Source organism: Balaenoptera acutorostrata, chromosome 7, assembly GCF_949987535.1.
Source record: "Balaenoptera acutorostrata chromosome 7, mBalAcu1.1, whole genome shotgun sequence".
Classification (NCBI taxonomy): domain Eukaryota; kingdom Metazoa; phylum Chordata; class Mammalia; order Artiodactyla; family Balaenopteridae; genus Balaenoptera; species Balaenoptera acutorostrata.
The window spans coordinates 41,748,069-41,774,424 of record NC_080070.1 but is presented as its reverse complement, the minus strand read 5'-3'; the positions used below and the strand labels follow the sequence as shown (position 1 = coordinate 41,774,424).

The 26,356-nt window shown below is 41.9% G+C and overlaps 1 protein-coding gene across 6 annotated transcripts in view; it reads right to left on the bottom strand.

The window, feature by feature from the left end:
- The window catches only part of ELMO1 (engulfment and cell motility 1), a 556,794-nt gene that overhangs the window by 453,047 nt on the left and 77,391 nt on the right, over positions 1-26,356 (bottom strand). For all 6 annotated transcript variants that reach the window (XM_007195081.3, XM_007195082.3, XM_057549627.1 and 3 more), the window contains one exon: positions 3,487-3,636. In XM_007195081.3, the coding sequence (XP_007195143.1) occupies positions 3,487-3,564 (78 nt within the window). In that variant the 5' untranslated portion in view covers positions 3,565-3,636. The remainder of the gene's footprint in view (positions 1-3,486; positions 3,637-26,356) is intronic.

Sequence of the window (26,356 nt, the reverse complement as noted above, 5' to 3'; positions counted from 1 at the left end):
GCAACTAAGACCCAAAGCAGCCAAAAATAAATTAAATAAATAAATAAATAATAAATAAATCTTAAAAAGAAAAAAGAAAGCACCTGATACCAATACTGCCACTCTCTCCAACTTCAGCGGCTGCAGGGCAAAAAGGGACTGGGTCTCTAACTCTTTGTAGAGGTCTCCATATGGCATTAGCAGGAGCCCTACAATTTAGCCAACAGTTTAAAAGTTCAGTCTTCAAAGTACAGGAGGCCTGGGTTTGTGTCCTGGTCTCACTGACTAGGAAATCATCTAACTTCTATGAACCTCAATGTTATCATGTATAAATCTAGAACCATCACCAAGAACGAGACAAGGAAACTTCATGTGCCTCTTGATATGATGCCCTGGAGAGGACACAACTTCATCCCTCTTGCCTGTCTGCCAAAAATGCAAAACCTGAATCTAATTGGAAGGAAACATCGGAGAAACCCAAACTGAAGGACACTCCACAAAACAGCTGTCCTGTACTCTACAAAACTATCAAGGTCACAAAAGATGAAGAAAGACTAAGGAACCATTCTAGATCCATGAAGACCAGAGAGACATGGCAATAAATGTAATACATGATCCTGGAGGGATGTCAGACTGTGAGGAAAATACCTATCAAGGACCTTATTGGGATACTTGATGAAATTTGAATATGGGCCTTGGGCTTTGAATTAGATGATAATGTTGAACTAATGTTCAATTTTCTGGTTTCTTTAAAGAGACTGTGGTTATGTAAGAGAATGATTTTGTTCTTAAGAAGGACACATTGAGTATTTAGGGGTAGAGGGAGATGGTGCCCCTAAGTCACCCTCAAATGGTTCAGAAGGGGACGGCATACTAGAGAGAGAAAAAACAATACAGCAAATGAAGCAAAGTATTAATAATTAGTGAATCTAGATAAAAGGTAGACAGGAATTCCTTTGTACTATTCTTGTCATTTCTGCGCTTGAAATTGTATTGAAGTAAAGTTACTCTTCAAAACTATCAGGCCATGAAAAACAAGGGAAAGACTTAGAAATTGTCAAAGACTGAAGAAGACAAAGGAAACATGATGACTATTACAGTGCAGTTGGTATTCCTGCACTGGATCCTGTAACAGAAGAAGGACATTAGTGGAAAAACTGATGAAATCCTAATACATTTTGTAGTTCAGTTACTAGTAATCTACCATAGTTTTGGCAAATGTACCGCAGTTATATTAAGATGTTAACATCAGGAGAAACTGAGTGAAGGGTATACAAAAACTCTCTATACAATCTTCGTAATTCGTCTATAAATTTAAACTTGTTCCAAAATAAAAAGAATATTTAAAAAAAAATTATTAAGACACACATACAGCAAAGGCCATCCCCAAAGGCAGGAACAAGATACTGACTCCACAGGCCCCTAAGAGTATATATCAAGAGCTACTGTCTTAAAGAAGAGGTTTCCAAACACCTTGGGCCATGGCAGAAGCAAAAGGAAATAGTCTACCTAAACCACTGACTTAGAATCTCTGGGGCTGGGGCCCCAGAGAACATTTGAACAAGTGCCCCAGGTGGTTCTGATGTGGCCTTGGGCTTGGGTACCTGGTATCCAGCTCAGCATTTCTCAGACTTGACTACAAAAGGAATCCCCTGGGGATCTTGTTAAAATGCACATCTGGGTCAGGAGGTCTGGGTAGGGTCTGAGACTCTGCATATCTACTGAGCTCTCAGGTGATGCTCAAGCAACTGGTCCTCAGCCCCACCTATGGAGAAGGCAAAGCAACAAGATAGAAGGGGCCTGGGTCCATGACACTGGAGGATCATGCCAGCCCAGGACTGCCATGTGGACTTGAGAGGCCAACTTCTATCTCTTTGAAACCGTTGTTCTCTTGGGTTGTAGACAAAGTTAATCTTAACAACATTTAGTCTTCACCAAGTAGTCCAGCCATATTTTAAAGTAACATTCAACACATATCCTCTCTCAAACAGCATGTGAAAAAAAGGTAAACAATTGTTGTCTGACACAAATGTATATAAAATTACTGGGCGGGCTTCTCTACTTTCATGGGCTGCTTCTGAAGTCAACAAAATCTGCCTCAGAGAATAGTTAAAATGACTATGACATGCTGGTCTGATGACACCTTTTTTGAAAACAAATCTAAAAATGTACCCTTTCTTACATTCATGCTCAAACTCAACTAATTCTTATTTGACCTTTATAATTTATTCTAATGAATCCTTTGGATCCACACAATGCCATGTAAATCTTGCAGTGGTCTTCAATCAGATAATAAAATCTGACCAGAAAAAAAGTATAGGTCATAAAATAGTATCAGAAAAGTATAGACCATAAAATAATATCAAGAACATAAAAAGTGGTACCCTAATTTTGAAAATGTAGAAAGCCATCTAGAATCCTATACTATATGCTTCATGAAACCCTTAAGCATACACTAGGCCTCAATTTTTTTTCCTTTAAATCATTTACAATGACAAAAATCACCTTCCTGAGATAGCCTGTAATCAATAGTAAATGAGAGTTACATCATAAGACTGTCAGTACACAAGCTAAACAATGCCTCCATAGGTAAAACCATTTTAAAAATCTTCTTTATATTTTTTCATTCAGTAAAAATGTACTGAGTATTTATTACATACCAGACAATATACTAGATCCACAGTGCATTTTACTCTAATAAAAAAATTACAACTGGCTAGGATACAAGACCCATCCCTCTACACTAAATTCATGACCAAACTATTTTTTTTCTTTAAATACAGCAGGTCCTTATTAGTCATCCATTTTATACACATCGGTGTATACATGTCAATCCCAATCGCCCAATTCATCACACCACCACCACCACCCCCCACCGCTTTCCCCCCTTGGTGTCCATACGTTTGTCCTCTACATCTGCGTCTCAATTTCTGCCCTGCAAACCGGTTCATCTGTACCATTTTTCTAGGTTCCACATATATGCGTTAATATACGATATTTGTTTTTCTCTTTCTGACTTACTCCACTCTGTATGACAGTCTCTAGATCCATCCACGCATGATCAAACTATTAATATGACAAAGCAGCAACGTACTTGGCTGCTTATGCAAAAACCAAAGAGAAGAGTGATTCCAAAAATTAAGCTTTGTGCTGTCTATGATAAAACAATCAGCACACAGCCATGAGTCTCTGCAAGGCAGGGCTGGGACAGCCTCCACTGTGTCAACTGCCCGGAGTCTAGTCCTCATGTCCCTCCTGCCTCCCTCACAGCCTCAGACACAAACCCTGTATTGACACACTCCAAGTAGATGTTGGATGAATATAAAAACCCCATCCATCGCCATTGCATGTGGTACAGAAATCAAACTACACTGCAACTATTATCGCACCAATTTTTCAACACAGCCAGAGAGAGAACAGGAGAAAAAAGAGCTATCTGAAGTCTGTGTAAATTCAGAATAGAAGGGAAACTAAAATAACCCCTAAACGACTGCCAGTATTACTAACCTGGTCGATTTCCATGAGCTTGGGGTAGGCGCCAGGCCATTCTATGGCCACCTTGACGATGTCCGCAGGCGGCGGCATTGCAAATCCCCGGAGTATCCAAAGCCGGTGGAAGTGAGATCTTACAGTGTAGATGGCCGCACGTGTCTATACCTAATGAGGAATGACAAAAAGAGAAAGAGAAGTCACTCAGTGCAGATGCGGGGCGAATTCTGTTTCATCACTTCCTGTTTTCACTGGTGGTTTTGGTACAAGAAACGGCTCTGGGTGCAGAAGACACAGGGTGCCAACTGCACCATTCACGGGTGGCTCCAGAGGAGCGAAGGCAAAGGAGGGGAAGGTGTCAATGCCCTGGAGTTGGAGACGAGGCCCCGGAGAGGCAACAGCCTCCCAAGTCCTCAGTAGGAAGCAAGGCATCCCTTACTGCCTGCTTCTACTCTGAATGGTGCCCAGGGTCTGAATGAGCCTGGCTCACTCTGCCCAGAAGTGCATGCAAACTCCTCGTGCTCAGAAGCCTCCGGAAGGACAGATTGCCCAGGAAGTCATGGCCAGGAAGCAGCATATCTTTAAAGTGTTTTCTGTGTGTCACAAATAGAGCTCCTCCGCACTATAGCAACCAGGATATCATAAGGAAGGCGCAATGCCCCAGGGTCCACACACATGCACACACACTCCCTCCCCAAGGCCAGTTCACAAGATGCGAAGAAAATTAATTGCAGCGGCTAGTACAGCATTCAGAACAGACCTTGAATTCTCACTGGAATGAATAGTGTTGCTTACACAAAGGAAGTAAGATTATCCTCTGCTGCCTCTCTCTCCCAGACTCACTTGTTTCTTTTAGGATAACTTTTTTAACTTAATATTTTGGGGGGCTTCCCTGGTGGCTCAGCAGTTAAGAATCCGCCTGCCAATGCAGGGGACACTGGTTCGAGCCTTGGTCCGGGAAGATCCCACATGCCGCGGAGCAACTAAACCCGTGCTCCACAACTACTGAGCCTGCGCTCCAGAGCCCGAACTCGCTGCAACTAGAGAAAGCCTGCGTGCAGCAACAAAGACCCAATGCAGCCAAAAGTAAATAAATAAAATAAATAAATTAAAACATAAATAAATAAATAAAAACAACATTTTTGAACAGGTAAAACACTCATGTGATTCAAAACTTGAACGTGTGTGCATGTAAAGATAGTGTAGAATCTCCCTCCTCCCGAAATGATACACCCACCCAATATCCACTTCTATCCCCACCCCTCCAGCTAGCCACTGTTACTAGTTTCTTATGTATCGCTCCAGAACTTCTTCATGTACGTAAGTCAAATGCAAAAGCATATTATATTTCCCACTTTCTTTATATAAAAGGCAGCATTCTATACCCTGGTTTTTTTTCATTTCATGTGTCTTCTAAATCCTTCTATATTAATACAAATTTTGTGTCCTGGTTCCTTCTACAACTGCATAGTTGTCCTTTGTATGGAAGTATCTTTCTTTTTTTAATATTTTATTTCTTTTTTTATGTTTATCAGCCTTTTATTTTTTTTTTACATCTTTACTGGAGTATAATTGCTTTGCAATGTTATGTTAGCTACAACAAAGTGAATCAGCTATATGTATATGTATATCCCCCATATCCCTTCCCTCTTGAGCCTCCCTCCCACCCTCCTTATCCCACCCCTCTAGGTCATCACAAAGCATCAAGCTGATCTCCCTGTGCTATGCAGCAACTTCCCAGTATCTAATCTGAAGAACCAGTCCCCTGCCGTGGGCCACTGGGTGAACTCTCACCTTTGGCTGTTATAAACAAGCCTCTGGTGAAAAATCTTATGCATACATCAGTTTGCTCATGTGCGAGTATATTTTTACAGTAGATTCACAGAAGTTAAATTGTTGGGTCAAAGAGCATAGGCAGTTTTAGATTTTGATAGCCGTCTCCAAATATATCTCCATAGTGAGAGTTGTACCAATCTATACTCCCTTTAGCAATGGATGGGGCTTGCCTCTTTACACACAGACTCACCAACAGATTGAACTTTTGCACACCTGATGGCATTGAAAAAAAATGTATCTCAATGTACTTTCTTTTTATTTTATTTAATTAATTTATTTATTTTTGCCTGCGTTGGGTCTTCATTGCTGCGTGGGCTTTCTCTAGTTGCAGCGAGCCGGAGCTACTCTTCTTTACGGTGCGCGGGTTTCTCATCGCGGTGGCTTCTCTTGTTGCAGAGCATGGGCTCTAGGCGCGCGGGTTTCAGTAGTTGTGGCACACAGGCTCAGTAGTTGTGGCACGCGGGCTTAGTTGCTCCACAGCATGTGGGATGTTCCCAGACCAGGGCTCGAACCTGTGTCCCCTGCATTGGCAGGCAGATTCCTAACCACTGCACCACCAGGGAAGTCCTCAATGTACTTTCAATGTCTATTTCTCTTATTGTGAGAGAGGTTGACTATAAAGATGCAAAGTCCCATGTCTACTTTTCTGTGAACTGTCCAAATACTTTGTCTTTTTTCTACTGGGTTCTTAAAGTCTTTTTCCAGAAATTGATCTCTGTATGAAGACGCTAATCAAACATGTGCTTTTGGTTCTTTATCAAACCAGAGTGGGCCTTGCCAGTTACCATCCCCGATCTCAGTGGCCACTGGACGTGACTAAGATGATAGAGATAGCAGAGTTAATAATGGCAGCCTAATGGCAGTTAATAATAACAACACCAGCAGTGATATGAATAACTAACTTCACCAGAGCTGACAAGTAAAGGAAATGACCCAAAACAGAACTGCTGTCCCTTTGGCCAAGGATGATGAAGACAGCCTGGTGTGAAGATAATGAGTGCTAACCAGCAGGAGCAGATCTTCAAAGCAGTGGTTCAATAGCTCGCTCAACAAATAATTACTGAGCCCTACTCTGTACCAGCCCTGTTCTCAGTGCTGGGGATACAGCAGCAAATCTACACGTTAGGTGGCATCAAGGGACATGGACAGAAATGAATCAGGGAAGGAGAATCTGAAGCATGTGAGTGTATCTGTGTGGGAGGGGCAGGACTGCAGTCTTAAATAGGGAAACCAGGGAAAGCTTCAGTGAGACACAGCATCTGAGTAAAGACCTATGAGAAGTGAGGAGGTGAGCCATGTGGACACCTGGAGGAATCATGTCACAGGCCAAGGAAACACATCGACTGAAAAAAAACTGCACAACCTAAAAGTTGAGAGTTATGTTTTATTCAGTGGATATTCTTAGGACTTCAAGCCCTGAGGCAGCATCTTAAATAACCCTGAGCAAACTGCTCTGAAGAGGAAGGGGGGAGCCAGGATATATAGGAGTTTTTGCAACAACACCAGGAAGTCAGAACAAAGATTACTGTTAATAAAAGAAAACTAGATATCTCAAGTTAAAGAATTTAATGCTTTTCTATGTATGGGAAGATGCAAGAGTCTGGGCTCACTGAAATCATTCCTTTGATATGCACCTCAGCTATCTGGGGCCAGTAGTGTTTCCTCATTCAGAGTTTCCCCAGCTGCAACATTGGGGTTGGCTGCAGTCTGATGACTGCTAGATGGCAAGCTTCTTTGTTTCCTTCCTGAGTACCCTCAGGGCCCACAATCAGGGTGGCTGTAATGTGGTAGCTAGATCCTTTGTTTCCCAATATGGTAGGCAATATTCTATTTCTCAAACAGCAAGTGCAAAGGCCCTGAGGCAGGAGCATGCCTTGTATGTTCCAGAAACAGGTGAATGGCCAAAGCCAAGTAAGTAAGAGCTAGAGTAATAAGAGAATGAGTTCCAGCAGCTATTGGATCATAACTTGGTAGGTTCACTGACCGTACTCTTGACCCCCCTAGACACTACTACCCTAACTCTTGGTCATGACTTCTAAAGAAGAAAGTTCATGTCCATGCACATCTATTCAGAGTATAAATTGGTACAACTTTCCAGAGGTACTTTTGGCAGACTGTACCAAAAGCCTTAAAATTTTGTGTTCCCTTTGAGTGATTTTACTTTTCTAGGATGTTTCCTCAAGAAATAATTAACTTAACCATAACAATGCCAACTGCTGTTTGGGTTATAATTCCCAAAACTTGAAAACAATTTAATATTCAACAACAGGGACTTGCTACATAAATTATGGATCTCATAGGTACAAATACAAGCAGACAATCTGCACTGGGACAGACTTCTTCATAGTCTCTACACTCTTTTAATTCACTTGAGAATTCCAAGGACAGTATATTTTATCTGTACCAAGTCACTTCAATTCAAGATCTAGATTCAATTACACTTCCTAGAGTAAGAGTTAAGAAAACAGGTTCTAATGTGAAAACAGACTCGGTGTAAATATCAGGTAACACTATTCAAAACAAAGAACACATAATCTTGGTGGTTAAGAGAGTAGATAATAGAAATAAAAATGCATTTTGAGCATCTTCATCCCAACTCTACACAAAATAGTCTAGAATTACACTGAAAGAGGTCATCTGGCCTTCCAGGAATCAAAGGCCAAGTGTGCTTTTTTCCTTTTTAACTGATATTTATTTCTCAAAGACTCTTCAGACAAAACCTGTTGAACAGGTGAGAATAGAATAATGCAGTTCTCCCTGTGTCTCTGTGGAGAACAACATAAGAGCAGTGTACAAAGCAGCCATTGAGAGCAAAGAGGCGAGGGTGCATCCCTTGGGAACTCACTTAACCTGCCAAATTAGACCTCATCAGTTTTCCCCACGTTAACAAATGGCACAGACAGGGTGAAGCCAGACTCCCATGGGTAGAGTCAGGTGCACAATTGCAGAATGAATAATCTGGTCCACATCGTTATCCTCAGAAGTCCACATTTTATCCTCTTGAATTTATATTTCCAAGAGGGAACAGTTAGCTCTGAGGCTTCTATATATAGTCACTGTTGCTACTGATGTCATTCAGAAGGGAAAGTTTCTAGCTCAGGTTTTCTCGCCCTTGGCACTGTTAGCGTTTGGGGCCATAGTCCTTTGCTGTGGGGCTGTCCTGTACATTGTAAGATGGTTCGCAGCATCCCTGGCCTCTCCCTACTAGAGGTCAATACTCCTCTTTAGCTGTGACAGTCAGAAATGTCTCCAGACATTGCCAAAAGTCCTCTGCGGGGCAAAATCATCCTCCAGTTAAGTTGTGAGCTACCAAGTTCTCTGCGCAGATTACTAATGATCAGGGAAACCCATGGCTGAACTTCACACAAGACAAATAGTCTCATCAGACTCTCCAAGAAACATCAACACGCAGGCCCAGTGCTTGGTCAGGCATAACTGAGATGGAAATGCATTTCTAAATTTCAGTCAACAAATGCAATCTCCTAGAGTCTTTGCTTCCCCAGGCACAGCACTCACGGCACTTGACTCTTCTGGTCAGCCTCCCCCTAGCACACCTGGAGCATACTTATGGCAGGGTACACATCCTGAACACCGTTACATCACCAGGGCACACAAGCATCTCATTCATGGTGTCGGCTGAATGCATACTTTCCACGACTGACATCTCATCAGAGCTACTGGCGATAAAACCAAGTCTAGTCAAAATTGCCCAGTAAATACAAGCTGCATGAATTTGTGTAATAAACTCCTTGATATAATAATTCTTATGCAAACTAAAATTTAAGAACCACTAAAGGGAAGTGTAGGCTAGATCTTCCAACCACTCTGTCTTGTGGTTCTCCCTACCTAGGGAATGAGTGGAGAATTCTACAGTGTTCCTGCTTGACTGCTGATTGATTTACTTTATTCCAGTACCAAGATTCTACAACCTTAATATGCATGCCAAAGGGATTGTTTATAGTTGAGTGAATTAAATGAAAAAAAGGAGTCACTTCTCACTTGGGAGTTAGTTACCAAAATCTGCATGTCAGATGTGACTCTATAACCCCGGAGCAAGTTGAAATTGTCTTTATCATTCTGCTGAATGTCTCCTTCTTATCTTTGGGTCATGTCTCCAAGACAATGGAAATAAACCACTCTTGATTCCCATCTAGAAATCTGTCTGTCACTACACATTGTTCTAAGCCCAAAGTGCTACGTGTCTGTGTTGGAAACTCATCTCACTAAAGTCTCTTAAAGATCTGTTACATCTCTCCCTGTTTTTCCAGGCAGCTTGATTAGGTCTTGGAGTTCATAAAATTCCCAAATACCTCACCCATTTTTTTCCACTGAATTTTCCATATAGTTTTAGCTTTGGGTCCCTGAATGGCTTTAAACCCTTTTATCTTATTTCTAGTCTTTCTGTTACACCAGCAAACCCTATTAAGAGAATAAAAAGTTAAGCCTATAAGGATGTTCTATAGGACCTGTGTAGTGGGAAAACTAGCACGATTGCCCTGGTGAACTGTGTGCCGCCACAAACTGAAAGAGCCTGACAGATGGATCAGTAGAGGCCAAAAGGCAGATCAATGGGAAAGAAACACCAAACAGCTGGAGAAACGATTTGCTTCAACTCCTCTGTCCCTTTTCTCCATAGGCAAGCTGTCCTCTGCCCCACTGGCCATCATTATCCACTTATGACAGATAATAGGTTTATAATGATTATGGGAATGAATAGTGGGGAGGGAGAACTAGTCCCATATTTTAAATGTTAAGTGGTCCTTGATAGAAAAAGAAATAACATTTTCCCTTGGCATTCGAGTTACATACAAAGGAAAAGGACCTCTGAAAGTGGCACTGAAAGCAGCCTTTCTCTCTGTACTATGTAGAGGAGGGGGAAAAAAAGAAATCAAACAAAAAAAACACCTTTCCTCAATCCTCTTAGGTTCAGTAGCTGGGGCATGCAAATTAAACTAACAAAACAAAGATTAACAGGAGAAAATAAAGTTTATTTATTCATGCAATGCCTATACATGCAGGAGAACTCAGAGATGAGTAAACTCAAAGAGATGGTTAAAAGTTGGAGCTCACAAACCATCTTAACAAGGGGTGATAAAGTGTGGAGAAACGGCTAGACAAAGGACGAGGGGTTAGGGTTTCTTGAGTGGGGGTGGGGTGGAAATGTATGTTGTGGAAAGGTAACTTGGAAATATATGGTAAGAAAGGGTTGCTTAGTAAGGTTTGTTATGCCATCTCAAGTCCTCTCAGGTGACAAGAATTGTCTCTGGAATAGCTCTCTTTCTAGTTTGGGAGAGAAGGACATTTTTACAAATGGAAATTTATGCCCTGCTTTTAAGTAGAAAGAAGAAGGGCAGAGAGCTCCTTCTGAATATACTGTTTCTTAATTGCTTTCAGCTCAAAAATAATCCTTAATGCAAAGTGGAATATTTTGAGGTGGCATCTTCCAGTCTCCTTTGACTACCCTGTCTGCCTTGAGCTCTCTAGTTTTCTCTTTTGAGGACACTGCCTTGCACCATACACTGTGCCTCAGGAAGGCTCACTGGAAACAGATCTGGATAAAAGTTTTGTTCCCCTCTTCTTTGTACAACATTCTTTTTATTCCAAATAGACTTATAGTATCTCAACACCCTAACTGTCTAGGTAGAAGAATACAGGAAACAGGAGCTGTCAGCTGGACATTATTTGGGATGTTGTGATCATTCAGACTTGCTGAACTCTGCCTTTGTTTCCCTTCCCAAACATATATCATGGAGGGACAGACATTCCTCTTTACCAGTCACATAGGTAAGCAATGACTGCCAAAGGTAGTGGGCGTGTGTCCCCTGCACTAGAGGGTCCGTACGGAGAGATAAATGGTGGGGCTGCCATCTCAGATTCTCCACCTGCATTAGGGAACTGATGGCCATTGTGAGAAGAGTGGAGGGCCAAGGAAGAAACTTCATGGCTTCAGAAATGAGGGAACACTGTGCAAGACACAAGCATTCAGACGAAGGTAAAGAGAGAATTGAATCAAATGCAGAAACCCAATATTTCATTTTATGGATATGCTGTGCACAAAAGCCTCATGTGGTAATCTCACTATTAACTCGGCCCATTTACTTGCCAGGTGGGGAAATGTGAAATTAGATACTCTTGGCTTACGATATGTTGCAAACTTGCAGAGAACAGTGCTTTCACAGCATCTTGAATTCTCATCATGGAGGCTATGGGATAGTTGGCAGAAAGGGGCAGGAACGAGCTGAGAGCAGGCACTGAATTGGGCACTTGGAATACACACTTTGTCACTTATTCTTCACCCCAGCCCCAAGCGACAGTTGGCACTATCTGAAGTAAATGAATGAAGATGCTAGAAGATGCTAAATCTCAGCAGTTTGAATAACTTCCTCCAAATATTTACATATTCTCAAGATGATGGAGGCCTCTCTATCATGATACCTATTGTGGGCTATTGTATTTCCCCCTCCAAATTCACATGTTGAAGTCTCAACTTAGTACCTAAGAATGTGACTGTATTTGGAGATTGGGCCTTTAAAGAGGTAATTAAATTAAGATGAGGTCATTAGGGCAGCCCTAATTTCATCGGACTGGTGTTCTTATAAGGAGAAGAAATTTGGACCCAGGTACAAAGGGATGACCATTTGAGGACACAGGGAGAAGAGAGCCATCTACAAGCCAAGAAGAGAGGCCTCACTTTGCCAACCCTGCCAACACCTTGATCTCAGACTTCCCGCCCCCAGAACTGTGAGGCAATAAATCTGTGTTGTTTAAGCCACTCGGTCTGCAGTACTTTGTCATGACAGCCCTAGCAAACTCACAACACCAAAAACAGAAAACACAAGAGGCTGATAGTTTAACACAAAGATGCTTAAAATCTTCTGCATTCCAAAAAGCACCATAAAAATTTAAAGACAAGGGCTTCCCTGGTGGCGCAGTGGTTGAGAATCTGCCTGCCAATGCAGGGGACACGGGTTCGAGCCCTGGTCTGGGAAGATCCCACATGCCGCGGAGCAACTTGGCCCATGAGCCACAACTACTGAGCCTGCGCGTCTGGAGCCTGTGCCCTGCAACAAGAGAGGCCGCGACAGTGAAAGGCCCGCGCACCGCAATGAAGAGTGGCCCCCGCTCGCCACAACTAGAGAAAGCCCTAGCACAGAAACGAAGGCCCAACACAGCCAAAAATAAATAAATAAATAAAAATAAAATTTATTAAAAATTTAAAGACAAATAAGAATCTGAGAAAATATTTGCAACAACTATGACCCAACCTGGCATAAATATCATTAATAATATAAATTTATAAGAAAAAAATACTTGTATAACCTAAAGGAAAAAAAAAAAGAGCAATTCACACAAGAGGAAATATATGATCAATAAATACCTAAAAACTTCATGCTTAATAGTAATAAGAGAAACGCAAATTAAAATACAAAAATACCTTTGTTGAATATCATATCGGTAGGAAAGAAACAAACACTTACTGATTGGTGACACAGCAGGCAAAATAATATTTTCATATATCGTTACCATCAAGAAAAAAAAGTAAAAGCAAAAGCCCTTTGAAAATAAAAAATTAATTTATTTTTAATCCATAAAATTTAGAGTAATAAATTTGGCTGTTATAATTTCGGTTCTGATGAAACCGCTAAAGCAGCATTTCTTAAGCACTGCACTAATGACACTTTGGCCCAGGTCCATCCTGGAGACTGCAGGACGTTTAGCAGCATCCCTGGACTCTGTCCATCAGAGGTAAGTAGTACCTCCCAGTCGTGACAATCAAAATGTCTCCAGACATTGCCCAATGTCCCCTGGGGGACAAAATCACCCATGGTTGAGAACCAGGTCACTCAGGTGACTGATTCTAATCTTGCTTTTTAAAAAAACTTTTTATAGAGACCAACTTTACAAAGTGGATATTAATAGTCAGACATATAATATGTTAACTGCAAAAAAGGGAGCTGAGATATAGAGCAAGGATCAATTGAAGACAACCAACAGAAAAGGGAATTTGACATAAAAACATGAATACCTTGATACCACTTGAGGATAATTTTGGAACATTTTACTCCAGCGTTATTTCCTTCACACACAGCTCTAGCAAGCTCTTGTAGCTTCAGTTTTTGTCCGTCTAGTGGTCTAGTGAGCTTTTCCATCTCTTTTCTTCAGGTAGCAGGCCCTGTCCCACCGGCTACTAACCAAGAATAGGCATGTGGCAGGCCTGGCCAATGACGGCACCCATCTCCCTGGCAACAGTGATTGGTCCATGGGACAGACATGGTCCAAGCAAATCGATTTCTGGGGATTGATTTATGAGGCCTGGAAGGAGAGAGTTCTCTCTTTCTGCAGGGCTTGTTAAGCTGAAGCTGTCAGCAGCTGTATTCCCTCCAGATAGGGAAGGGCCATCTGCTATAGGAAGGACTGAGGCAAAGAGAAGCAAATACAATTAGAGAGGAGAGACAGGAGGGAACAAAAGAGGCCAGGAGCCCTAAGTATGTTGAGTTTCTGTCTCCTACACGTTTCCTTCCGATCTCTGATTTATCCTAATATTCTTCCTAGATTTACGAACTCTTAAATTCCCTGTTATGTTAAGTGAGTTTGAGTTAGGTTTCCACCACCTGTAATTGAGAAACTCCTAACTAACAAATCAACCCTACCATAACTTTTTACTGCCCTGAGTTAGAATCCTGCCATTCCCTTAGAGATGACTGGCACACAAAACACACTGAAGTTACACAAACTAACCTCGCGGCCTAGAGGGAATGATACTGTGCTCCCCAATTCTAGAGCTCTGATACCTGTACGTGCATATTCCTGATGGAGCCCTCAGCGCCTAGGAGCTGCCTCTGGTCTGCTGGACTGCTAACAGAAGTCATGCCTGCAATTCAGGAATCAGCCTTAGTCCAGCATTTCCCACACAGCACTGTTTCTTTGAGATATTAATTAATTTTATGCAAAAAAAAGTCAAAGCTCTTGTAAAACACTGAATGGATAATAGCTAATAATAATAACTACTCCAGGGACTATATACTTTTCATAACAACCTTATGAAATAGGTACCATTTACTAAACCATTTTACAGACGAGGAAACTGAGATGCAGAGACATTTAAGTAAGTTGCCCAAAGTCTCATAGCCACCCATGGAGCCCAGCCAGAACTCAATCCACATCTGTCTGATTCCATAGCCCATGGTCTTTAATCACTATACCATATTTTGAAAAGGATTTATTTACTACAGGACTTAGCGGGCCTTTAATGTAATGTAGGTGTTCTCTGAAATCTTCATATACAATATACAATATTTCCCAAATGTTATCTGTCCAGAAAACTCTTTTATGTTTTTCCTAGAGCATCCAGTGACACCTGTTTCTCATGGGACACACTTTGAGAAGTGATGCTTTGAGTCCATTTGCCTCCTTTGTCTCTCAGGAAAAATGAATTGTTGAATAGTCTTGGCCAGAAATATAGTGGAAAGTGGCAGAGAAAACTCTCTCCTTTAGTCCCGTATTGAATTATCATCACCTGCGTCTACGGGATTGTCTCCAGGAAAGCAGCCCAGTTCTTTGAGTAACTCTTTCCAATTCACACAGGAATTCAACTAACCACAGCTTCTACTGTGCAAACCGTCAGAAGATACATAACAAAAGAAAGAGAAGATTTGTAATTGTGATAGCTAGAATCTGAACATCTCACTTCTTGCTTTAAATCTCTAGAAGGTGATTCAGGGCACATAAACCCTTCTGGCTCCAGCCTGCCTCTGAGCGCCACAACTCCAGTGCACCCTTCCCCACCAATTGTATCCCTGCATCCTACCCCCACAGACACAGGCAAAGACTGTAAGTCAGACATGATGACAAATAGGTTTTCCCTTAAGATCATCGATATAGTGCTTTTGCAGTGGCTGACAGGAGCACTGCTTAAAGAAGGCAAGCCCCAGACTGGCCAGGTCAGGACCACTCTCCGAGTGTACCATGATCTACTGAATGCAGAGGGACAGCACCGAGTGAAATGTTGGCTATCGGGGCTTCCCTGGTGGCACATGGTTGAGAATCTGCTTGCCAATGCAGGGGACACGGGTTCGAGCCCTGGTCTGGGAAGATCCCACATGCCACGGAGCAACTAAGTCCGTGAGCCACAACGACTGAGCCTGCGCGTCTGGAGCCCGTGCCCCGCAACAAGAGAGGCCGCGACAGTGAAAGGCCCGCGCACCGCAATGAAGAGTGGCCCCCGCTCGCCGCAACTAGAGAAAGCCCTCGCACAGAAACGAAGACCCAACACAGCCAAAAATAAATAAATGAATAAATAAATTTATTTAAAAAAAAAATGTTGGCTATCTCTCTCCTCATCAAACTGCTGGCCATTTCCTGGGCTTGCCAAATTCTTGTGGCTTCTGCCTCTGTTCATCATGTTCCCTCTGCGTTCCAGAATGTCTCTTCCTCTCCCATTGTGTTGGCTTCAAAAATTCCCACCTAGACTTCAAAGCCAATTTCATGTGCCCGCTCCTCTGAGAGATCTCCCTGACCCCGGAGCCTCCAAGGCTAGAAGCAACTGCCGCAACACCTGTCTTCTTAGGTGCTTACAATGCACCAACCAGAGCACCTTTCTACACCTTATGCTATTAGTCTATGGGTTCCCCGAGGGCAGGGGTCATATATCTCACTCATCTCTGTACCTCTGTTCCTGACCAGATGGCATGGCAAACAGCTGCTCAATAAATATTTTTCAGACAAGTGAATAAATAAATGAATGAATCACTCTTTCCTTAAAAGCAAATTCAGAGATTTTTTTTTTTGATGTGAGAGATTACTCAAACCAATGATGCATTTTTAAAATCCAGAATTCCTTGCACAGAAAACCTTTAGGAGCTTCTTCAAGCAGCACCCGTTCATTTGTCCCATTGGACAGAAACAGAAATGGAGATGCTCACAGGTGACAGCAGGGCTGATTCCAGATTCATTTTCCTCCCAGAGAAATTCTGTCAAAAACAAGATGAGATCAGAGCCGCTGATTCTCATCCCTTCAACTCTGAGCTCTCTCTCTCACACTTAGGGAATCGGCATCTCAAATGGAAAGTTCATTATTTTCAAACTAATGTACACACTTCCTCCCTTGTTCTGGTTTTTGGATATTTGCTTTTCAAATTCCTTTTCAGCTGTTGTAATGCCAGTGACCGCTCCCCTCCTCTCCCCAGCACCTCTCCCAGCTACCCTCCTCCGGCAATCCCTGTCACTCGGTGATGTGTGCTGACATTCCCCAGTGGGGCAGGCAAAGCTCAGGCTTAGTTCCCTATCTCAGAACCCAGACTCGAGGCCACAGGAAACGCTGGAGCATTTCCACCATCCTGTGAGCCAAACACTCAAAGTTTCCAAACCTGCTGATCAAAAAACAATACGCAAAACCTCTCTCCTTCCCTCTCCAGCAACAGCAGAGCCCTAAAGGCCACCCTAGGAAATTCGATTGCATCAGATTAGCAGTGAGGGCCTTCTGCAGAAGGCGGGTGCTGGGCTGTGCTTCCACAGGCTTCCACCTGACAACTCAGCACAGAATTAGTCATACTGAACGGCAGTGCCTGACGCAATGCCGCACGCCCCATGCACACAGGATGGCAACAGCCTCTGCCTTTTTCTCCCTCCTCTGGAGTTTTAGGTTTTATTCTTCAGATGAGCACAGGCATGTGAGTGAGTGTTGTCAGATGTCTGCCTGGGTTAATCCTGCTTCTCCATGTCCACAGCTCTGTGACTCTGGACGAGTTACATAACATGGCTCACCCTCAACTTCCTCATCTGTAAAACTGAAGCAACAGTAGAACCTTTCTCATACGATTGCCGTAAAGACTAAACACATAAAGCAACGAGAACAGGGTCTGCTGCGGCATTATGATGATTATTAATTTACCAGGCATGCAGTACCTGGATGAATAAACTGGGTGATGCTGTCTGTTGTCTCTTCTAGTGAAACACACGCAGGTCCCACTGCACGGCAATTATTTTTCCCTTAAGCATCATAATAGAGGTAGACAAACTGTTATGAGAGTCGAGAGGGAATGATAACTCAGCCTGAACGTCCATGGAGGTTTCACAGATTTGAATTTTGTTTTTTTATGGGTTTTAAAGGATGAGCAAAAGTTTCTAGGTAAGTGACCGGGTTGAGAGGAATTGAAAGAGGAAGGTTAGGGTTAAGATTCTGGAAGGATTAACCTGCACTGCAAAGGCAGGAAGTCACAGAGAACCGCCTGAGCAGAAAACCTGCTGAAACAGAAGAGACCCATTTTCTCTCCTGACCACAGGCCCAGGTCTCCCAGGAAGGTTCTCTGAGTATAGGGAGGTGACCGGGACTCGACTTCTTCTAGACCCTTTCTCCGCAAGGAGAAGTGGATGAGGTCTTCAGTTATAAGGCAGTTAATAGTCCCCAAACAAGGACCAAAGGGGTGCTCTCTGCACAGCAGGGGGGCTTGCCCCAGTTACTGCACAGCTCCCCCAGCTGTATGTCCTAGCAGCTGTGCAGAAGCTGAGGTTTCAGTGGGGATAAAGGCACAGTGGTCAATGATTACACAGCTCCTCTTGTGGCTCTAAATAGAAGAACCTCAAAACGTTTCTTAGGAAAGATTTTGTTAGAAAACATGAATTTCTACCATTTTCAGGGTTTTAGATATTTATCCCTCTGGTTACCAGGCACAAACCCACACACCCCAGCAACACAAACAGAAACAAAAGCCTGCAGGTTTTTTGCTATCTCTTTCACCTTAGGAGGTGCTATCAAAACTCCCTGGATTGTAGGAGAGAAGTCTCTTTCTTCTGGTTTTTATCTGGGTTCCCTCACAAGTTTGCTGCAGTTTATCTTAAGATAAAATACTATCAGGGGACATGCTAGCAGCAAGGACAGGTGGCCACACTTTGAAGAGTGTTTCACACAAACACCAAGATAACAGTGGATCCAGGGGGCCAGTGTTCCTTGTGGATGGAGGAACAAAAGGATGGCTCTTACACACACACACACACACACACACACACATATATGAATCCCATAACTCCTCACCATGTTTATTTAAAAATAAAACCCATGGGGGCTTCCCTGGTGGCGCAATGGTTAAGAATCCGCCTGGCAATGCAGGGGACACGGGTTTGAGCCCTGGTCCGGGAAGATCTCACATGCCGAGGAGCAACTAAGCCCGTGCGCCGCAACTACTGAGGCTGCGTGCCACAACTGCTGAAGCCCATGCGCCTGGAACCTGTACTCCGCAACAAGAGAAGCCACCACAATGGGAAGCCCGCGCACCGCAATAAAGAGTGGCCCCTGCTCGCAGCGACTGGAGAAAAGCCCGCACGCAGCAACAAAGACCCAACGCAGCCAAAAATAAAAATAAATAAATTTTAAAAAATAAAATAAAACCAGGGTACAAACTGGGGGAAAGGTGGCCTGCAATTCTATTCTGAAAGCCAGTATTACTGATTACACCTTGAGGTTATTGATATCCAGAAGATCACATTCTGGATGGATTTTTTAAAAAATGCTTTTCCCCTTCACTTTTCACTGGGCAGAGCTTCCCTACAATCTGTCTGCACGCCCTGGGAAGCGGTGAGATTAAAAACTGATAAGAGGAAGATAGAAGGATTCCAACTCAGTGCTGGCAGTTTGCTAACCGAGTACCTTTTAAAATTTATGTTGGTTAATTAACAGGATGCTGATGATTTAAGATTCTTTTTAGTTAGCAGCTGCAAACTATTATATATAGAATGGATAAACAACAAGGTCCTACTGTATAGCACAGAGAACTATATCCAATATCTTGTGATAAACCACAATGGAAAAGAATATAAAAAAGGAATGTATACATATGTATAACTGAATCACTCTGCTGTACAACGGAAACTAACACAACATTGTAAATCAACTATATGTCAATTAAAAAAATTTTAAAGATTCTTTTTATCTGTACTCAGTTCTAGCAAACTTCAGACTCAACCTGCTAATATCTGTTTTGATAAGGACTCACTCATACAAAAAACAAACCAAAAAACCGATAATAATGAAAACAACCCTGCACACACACACAAAACCTAGCTAGATTAGTGAAGGAGATTGTGAAGAAAATTAGAAAGAACTGCCATGCATCTTATGTTCCTACTGTAATATACTTTGCCTTGCCTAGAAAAAAGGTCAGATATTCTAAATCTTTGTGGAACACTTGAGTTCTGCTGACAGGTCTGGTAGTGGGGTCAGATACTAGGGCCTAATTACCTGAAGCATGAATTTAATGAATGAGGTCAAAGAAAATCAGATTCCACTTGATATCTAAGAATCTTACTTTTTTCAGCTTTGCAAATCGAAGCCAATGGCTCCAAACTTTATAGAGGCAAGATGGCATAAGAAAGAGGACGGGTTTTAGAGTCAGACACATCTGGTTTTGAATGCAAAAGTGGGTGATGTTTTAAGTCAGGGCACAAGATAAGCAGATTTGCATTTTGCCTCAGCCTATCGGAGAGCAGACTGGAATGGGGCAAGGATGGACTTTTAAGGCTTGCTAAGACTGATGGCAATGGCTTGGGCTGGGGTGGTGGCCTTGTAGATGGAGAAGGTGAAGGATTTATGAGCTATTTTTAGAGATAAAAATCAACAGAAATTGATGATAAAGTGGATCCAGGGGAAGAGGGAGAAGCTGGAGTCAAGGGGGAGCCAGGATTCTACTTACGCAACAGAATAGATGGTGATGCCATTACTGAGCTGGGAATACTCCAAAAGGAAGATGCATCCCAGCCAATTTGTTGACCACTACCGAGCAGACTCACCTGGAAGACCCAGTAGTAAAGTCCAAGCCTCTAGTACAAGAGACACCCCTCCTCCTCTTCTTTGTAAACCTAATCTGCTTTACTGCAGATTACCTCTAAAACTCATGGCCACTTCCTTCTTATTAAGTTGAGAGGCAGCAGAGTATAGCAGTTATGGCCACAGATTGGACTCAGATTGCTTGTATTCTAATCCTAGTTTCACTGCCTCCCAGCCTGAGGCCTTGGGAAAATTGCTCTCTGTGCCTCAGTTTACTCAACTCTAAAATGGAGAAAACCACAGTAACTATCTCACAGCTTTCTTGAGATGAGTAATAAGATGATGATGGTAATAGCTAATGTTTACATAACTTACTGTGTGCCAGGTACCCTACTGAACCGTTCATGTATTTTAATTCATTCAGTCTACCCAACAGCCCTGTGACATAGGTGCTATTATGATCCCCATTCTAAAAATGAAGAAATGGAGTCACTGAGGAAACTAGCCACTAACTTGGCTCTTTAGCAATCTAGCCAGTCCAAAGTCTGTGCTCAGAACCATTACATTCAACTTCCTCTGACTTTAACACACACAAAGTGCTTAGGACAGGGCCTGGCATGAACTGAGAACCGGCCGCCATTAGCCCTATGAATCAGCAAATCTAGGCTTTTACAACCAATACGGTTCACAAGGCAGAAGGCATTAAACGCTTTTTCCAGCATGGATCCCTACGGCACCTTCCCATCTCATACTTACATAATATTGACGGTGACTTCCTGAACTTGCTCTGACTTTGACCCCGTGGACAGGAATCATACAGCCTGAGTTTTTCAGGCTCATCACAGACATACCTCTTGATGCTGTGACAGAACCTGCAACTTGAAAGGCACTCTGAGACACAGCTCTGCAGGAAAAGTACCCCCTGACTGCGATCATAACTTCCGGTGAGTTTAGACAGGGATCTTTTCACAACCTTTATCTTTTTACCTTTTCACTTAATGAATGGATAAACTTTGTGTGAGTTTATACCTCTCTCCCCCAGAGAAAGAACAGAGGGATTCTTTTATAAGCAGGTAACATGATTTTATTTCCACTAACAAGGAATAATCTTAATTGACATCTAGCTCTGTCAGAGTACAGCCTCAGAACAAGTACTCAAAACTGAAATAATGACTTTTTGGTAGCAGGCCTCAGCATTTAATGAGCTTATTATGGCAAAGAACCTAAATGCAAATCAATTTACTCAGGTACAAGAGAGTTCACTGGGGAGTTACACAGCTTAAAATGAAAGTTTATGAAATTCCACCGAGATTTTTTTTAAAAAATAAGGTAGACATTTCAAACATCTACTAAACAAATTTCCAGGCAAAAGTTAATTCAGGGACTTCCCTAAAGGCTCTGTGGTTAAAACGCCACACTCCCAATGCAGGGGGCCTGGGTTCGATCCCTGGTCAGGGAACTAGATCCCACATGCATGCCTCAACTAAGAGTTCACATGCCACAACTAAGAAGCCAGCGAGCCACAACTAAGGAGCCCTCCTGCTGTAACTAAGACCCAGCACAACCAAATAAATAAATAAATATTTTTTTAAAAAATTAATTCAGCCATGCATTAAAGCATATAACAAGCTTAGGGGCCAAGAGACACAAATTACTTATTTTGAGAAAAATCCAGGATCTGCTTGAGGGTACTCCTTGGCATACCCACCAGGAGGTAGGTGACTGCCTATTCAAAAGTGGGATCAAATTAAGCTCCTCAAATTTCAAAAGGATTTCAACCCAATCCCCAGATCAACTGACTCGTTAAGGCATATGTGGTTGCAAGTAACTGCCAGGAATAAAGAGTAATTGCACTCTGCACCCTTATCAGTAGGAATAATATTGAACTCACTGCCATCTACACAGTTGGTGATGCATTGTTTTCAATGGGAAAATGTTATAAACAGACATAAGGTTTACTAATAGGAAATTGATTTAATCACTTATGGTATTCATAAAACTTTAAGATGGAATAAGCAGTGGTGAAGGAGAATATCCTCCCAGCATGCCAAACTGGAACCCTCAATACATTTTTCCCTTAGAATCAAATTCTCCAATCAGTTTTTATCTCTTTCTTTATTAATACAAAATGAGACTTCAGAGATACTCAGGGGACCCTCATATGGCTGTGTGTCTAACATCAATTCTGCCAAATATAGTATTGACTCTATGACTAAAAGTGTTCCAAGTTTCAAACAAAGATCTAGAGTGTTAAAACAGACTTATGCTTAAATTAAGGATCTTCTGAAGAGCTTTACTCAAACTTGACCATTTTTGCTTTCACCTAAATGTTAATCCAATTGGGAAAAGAGATTTCTTTCCATATTTATTTGTTCGTTTCAAAAATCTTTAATGTATAGGAAAAATAATGGATGAGTTCTATAAGACATGCTTTTTAGTACTTTAATTCTGGTCTTTATTTCTGCTCTCGAATTTTTTTTTCCAGAATCCTTACTTTTAATAATTAAAATTAAAAGAAAAGTTCAAGTCAAACCAAATTTCTTCTTCCTTTCATTTCACCATCTTGAAATTTGGCAAGTTTTGCTTGAGAAAATGGAGTACACTAGAGTGCTTCTGTGGACACATCCTGTTTTTCAGGTTCAAGACAGCTCAGGATATTTCCTGTTCCACCACCATTGACGGAAAAATAACTCAAAAAGTGAATCCTATTGAAAGTGGGTCAGAAGCATCTTCTTAACAAAGCTCAGAATGTTTTTATAAACTCTTATACGTCTCACACTTGGAACTTGCTAAAGATAAGCTCTGAATGGTGTCCAAAACATCTTTATATTTGGCAGTTGTGAATGACTATCATAACTTGAAAGGTGAGAAATGCAGGTAAGTTTTTAGCTTTTATCAAATAAAAAGTTCTTCACTCCCACAGGTTTACATCTGAGCCTGCATGAAATGGGAAAGCAATCGTAGTTTTCCTGTCTACTCCCATCGATCAGGAAACACATCCACTTTTATTGAAATGACTTCTAATACCAGGGCACATTTCCACTTTGTGTTTTAAATTCTAAGTTGTGGTCCTAAATTCCTAGAGTAATCAAAGGCTGTGAAACTTCACAGAATGAAGAGTCTTTTAAATGGGCACCTGAAAATAAGAGAAGTTGTTTTGGTGAACAATGATCAACTCCCAAGCTTGCTGCTGCAGGGGATCATGTTTGAAGTGTGAGGAGACAGGAATGAAGCCAGAAGCTCAGCTCTCAACAGGGAAGAGACACATCCAAGCTCCCTTAGGTTAGTGTCGGCCAGCACCAAAGCAGCCACAGGATACAAAGGCAGCAGGAGATCTGCTCAACATTGGTACCTGGAGAAGCACTCCTCATTAGAAAAAGCAGAAGAGAAGACGGTCTTCTACTGCAGAACTGACAATTCTCAAATACCAACTACTCATCTCAGTCATTAATTCTTAAGACCAAAACTTTGATCTCAGTGATGGTAAAAGTTCAAACCCAGTGTGAAGACACAGAAAAAAATGTGGCTTCTGAGGTGAAGCGAAGAGCTGAAGAACTAACCAACCAGTTAATCAATGCGGCCCATCTGAAGATTCTTCTTTTCCTCAATAGTAGACTCTTTTCTCTCCATTACTTGTAATTATTCCAACTCATCACTTATCTTTTGCTAGGCAGACAGAGACATAGTAAAGTATCACCATGAGCACCGTTATCCTTCCTGTGTTGTCGTAATATCAACTACGTGCAATGATTTTAAGCTTCACCAGTATAAAAATGGAAAATAGTTAATATTCACTGTATAACCTACTAAAGATTACAACAACTACGTTGATAAGAAAACATCAGATGGATGAGTCACCAAACTAGATTTCACTTCCGTCCACCACTTACAGGGACCTCTCCACCAATGAGGTTCCTACCGTTATTAAAATGACCTAGAAGTTGTTTCTAAATTCTAAGCAGAAAACCCCATCAAACTCAAAGAGGCTAAAGGATGAGAAGGAAAATTCAGAAAAAGTATCCTTACTTTTGCCCCTCAATTTTCATAATTGTGCCATTCTTCTAAAAGACGAAGGAAGAAACCATAATCATATTTAGGTGGTCTCAATGGAATGTCCAGTGTATTTTTTCTTCAAAGTTAGATTATATTGCATACAACAAAAATAAACATTATTAGCAATAACTATTTTATATCAGACTTTAGCATTAGCTATTTCTCACATATTAAAACAGACAAACCAAACCTTCCAACATCAATCTCATTTCATCACACATAGAATCTCTGTGAGAGAGGGAGGCAAATACTGTTACACAGGTAGCAGACTGAGGCATAGAAGTTAAGACCCAGCTCAAAATAAGATTAGTTCGGACTTCCCTGGTGGCGCAGTGGTTAAGAATCCGCTTGGCAATGCAGGAGACACGGGTTCGAGCCCTGGTCCGGGAAGATCCCACATGCTGCAGAGCAACTAAGCCTGTGTGCCACACTACTGAGCCTGTGCTCTGGAGCCCGCGAGCCACAACTCCTGAGCCTGTACGCCACAACTACTGAAGCCCGCGTGCCTAGAGCCTGTGCTCCGCAACAAGAGAAGCCACCGCAATGAGAAGCCCGCGCACCACAACGAAGAGTCGCCCCCACTCACCACAACTAGAGAAAGCCCCCGCACAGCAACAAAGACCCAATGCAGCCAAAAATAAATATAAAAAAATAATAAATAAATTTTTTTAAAAAATTTATTAAAAAAAAAATAATAAGATTAGTTCCAGTCTCCTAACACCTAATGTTCAGAACAGTAGCTGAATTAAGACAAAGTTATGGAATCATGAACAAATCATTTACACTTGACTAAGTTATATGTTACCACTGGAAGACAGGAAGTCAGACTCTGAGAATTTCTAACCCTCACATTAACGAGCCTCATCCATGGAGCACTTCAAGGCTGGGAAGACAACTAGCTTACACCTGTTCTTTTCCTAGTTTCATTCCTCTAGAGTCCCTGCAGAAGAGGAGCATCTCCCAGCATGATGCCAAGAACCTGCCCCAGTTCAGTGACAGTGTTCCCCATACACCTCTAAGGGAGAAAGAGAGATTCTCTATTTGTTTCATAAATATTAACACAGGTTTTTCCTTCCATCAATCATGGAGCCTGGAGACTCTGACACAAGAGTGAAAGAAACTCAGGCTGCTGCTCTCAAGGAGTTTACATTCTTATTCTCAACAACTGGGTAATGGACTGAAAGAGTAAAACAACAAAAAGATACCAGATGCTACTGAATTACTTTACACCTACCTAATTCCATTATGGCAATCAGAATAGGAAAGCAAAATCTATCTGATGAGTTTTTACAAGCCCAACATTTTCTGGCCTCTGCCTCTTTCTCTGTCCCCACCTCCTACTCTGCTCCTTTTTGTTCAATCTCTTCTGACCACCCAAGAAGTCTTGAAGTTCTTCAGATTTATCACACTTTCCACCCACTGTTCCCACAACTTCCCATAGCTGGCATGTTCACCGAATTCAGGACTCAGCCCAAATGTCATCTCCTCAGAGAAGCCTTCTCTACGTGACCTAATGCCAGTAAAATTGGCACACACACCCCAGCACACACATTCCCAGTCATCCTCTCCCTCTCTCTCTCACTTACCCTCCTTCACTCATCACTTATCACTACCTTGCAACATATTATATATTCATCTGTTTGTTTATCGTGATTCCATGCCAGAGTATAAGCTCTATGAGGGCAGGGATGCTGTATTCTTCACTATTATGTCTATAGTCACATAGTATATTCTCAATGAATATTTGGTGAATGAGGAAGTGAATAAATGAATAAATTGATCAGATTCTGAGGAATCTGATTCCTCAGAATCTCAGAGGCGTCTAATTTCTTAGACGCTTTAAGGCAATTCCTCAGAAACACAGTGAAAACTTACAGGTTGCAGATTAAATTCAATAAGTGTGTGAACTGGAGAGACTGAGGAAGGCAACAGAAGAAAGAATTGGTTACTTAAGAATGGTGCAAATTAAGTATCACCAGAGTGTAGCTGGAAAAATTGGTGGGCATCAGACCTGGGTTCCAGTCACAGTCATGGAATCATAATTCTCTAAACAGGAAAAAAAAGCTGGGAATAATAACCAAAATGAGGTGATGTATGTGAAATTGTTTTATAGCAATATAAACAAGTAGAAATAAGCATACAGCAATCACATGTTACTTCCCCCTACCTTCCCCTCTCCACTAACAAGCACTGCAGGCATCTTCATCAATCATGAATAATAAACTTAACTCCTCTCTGCCA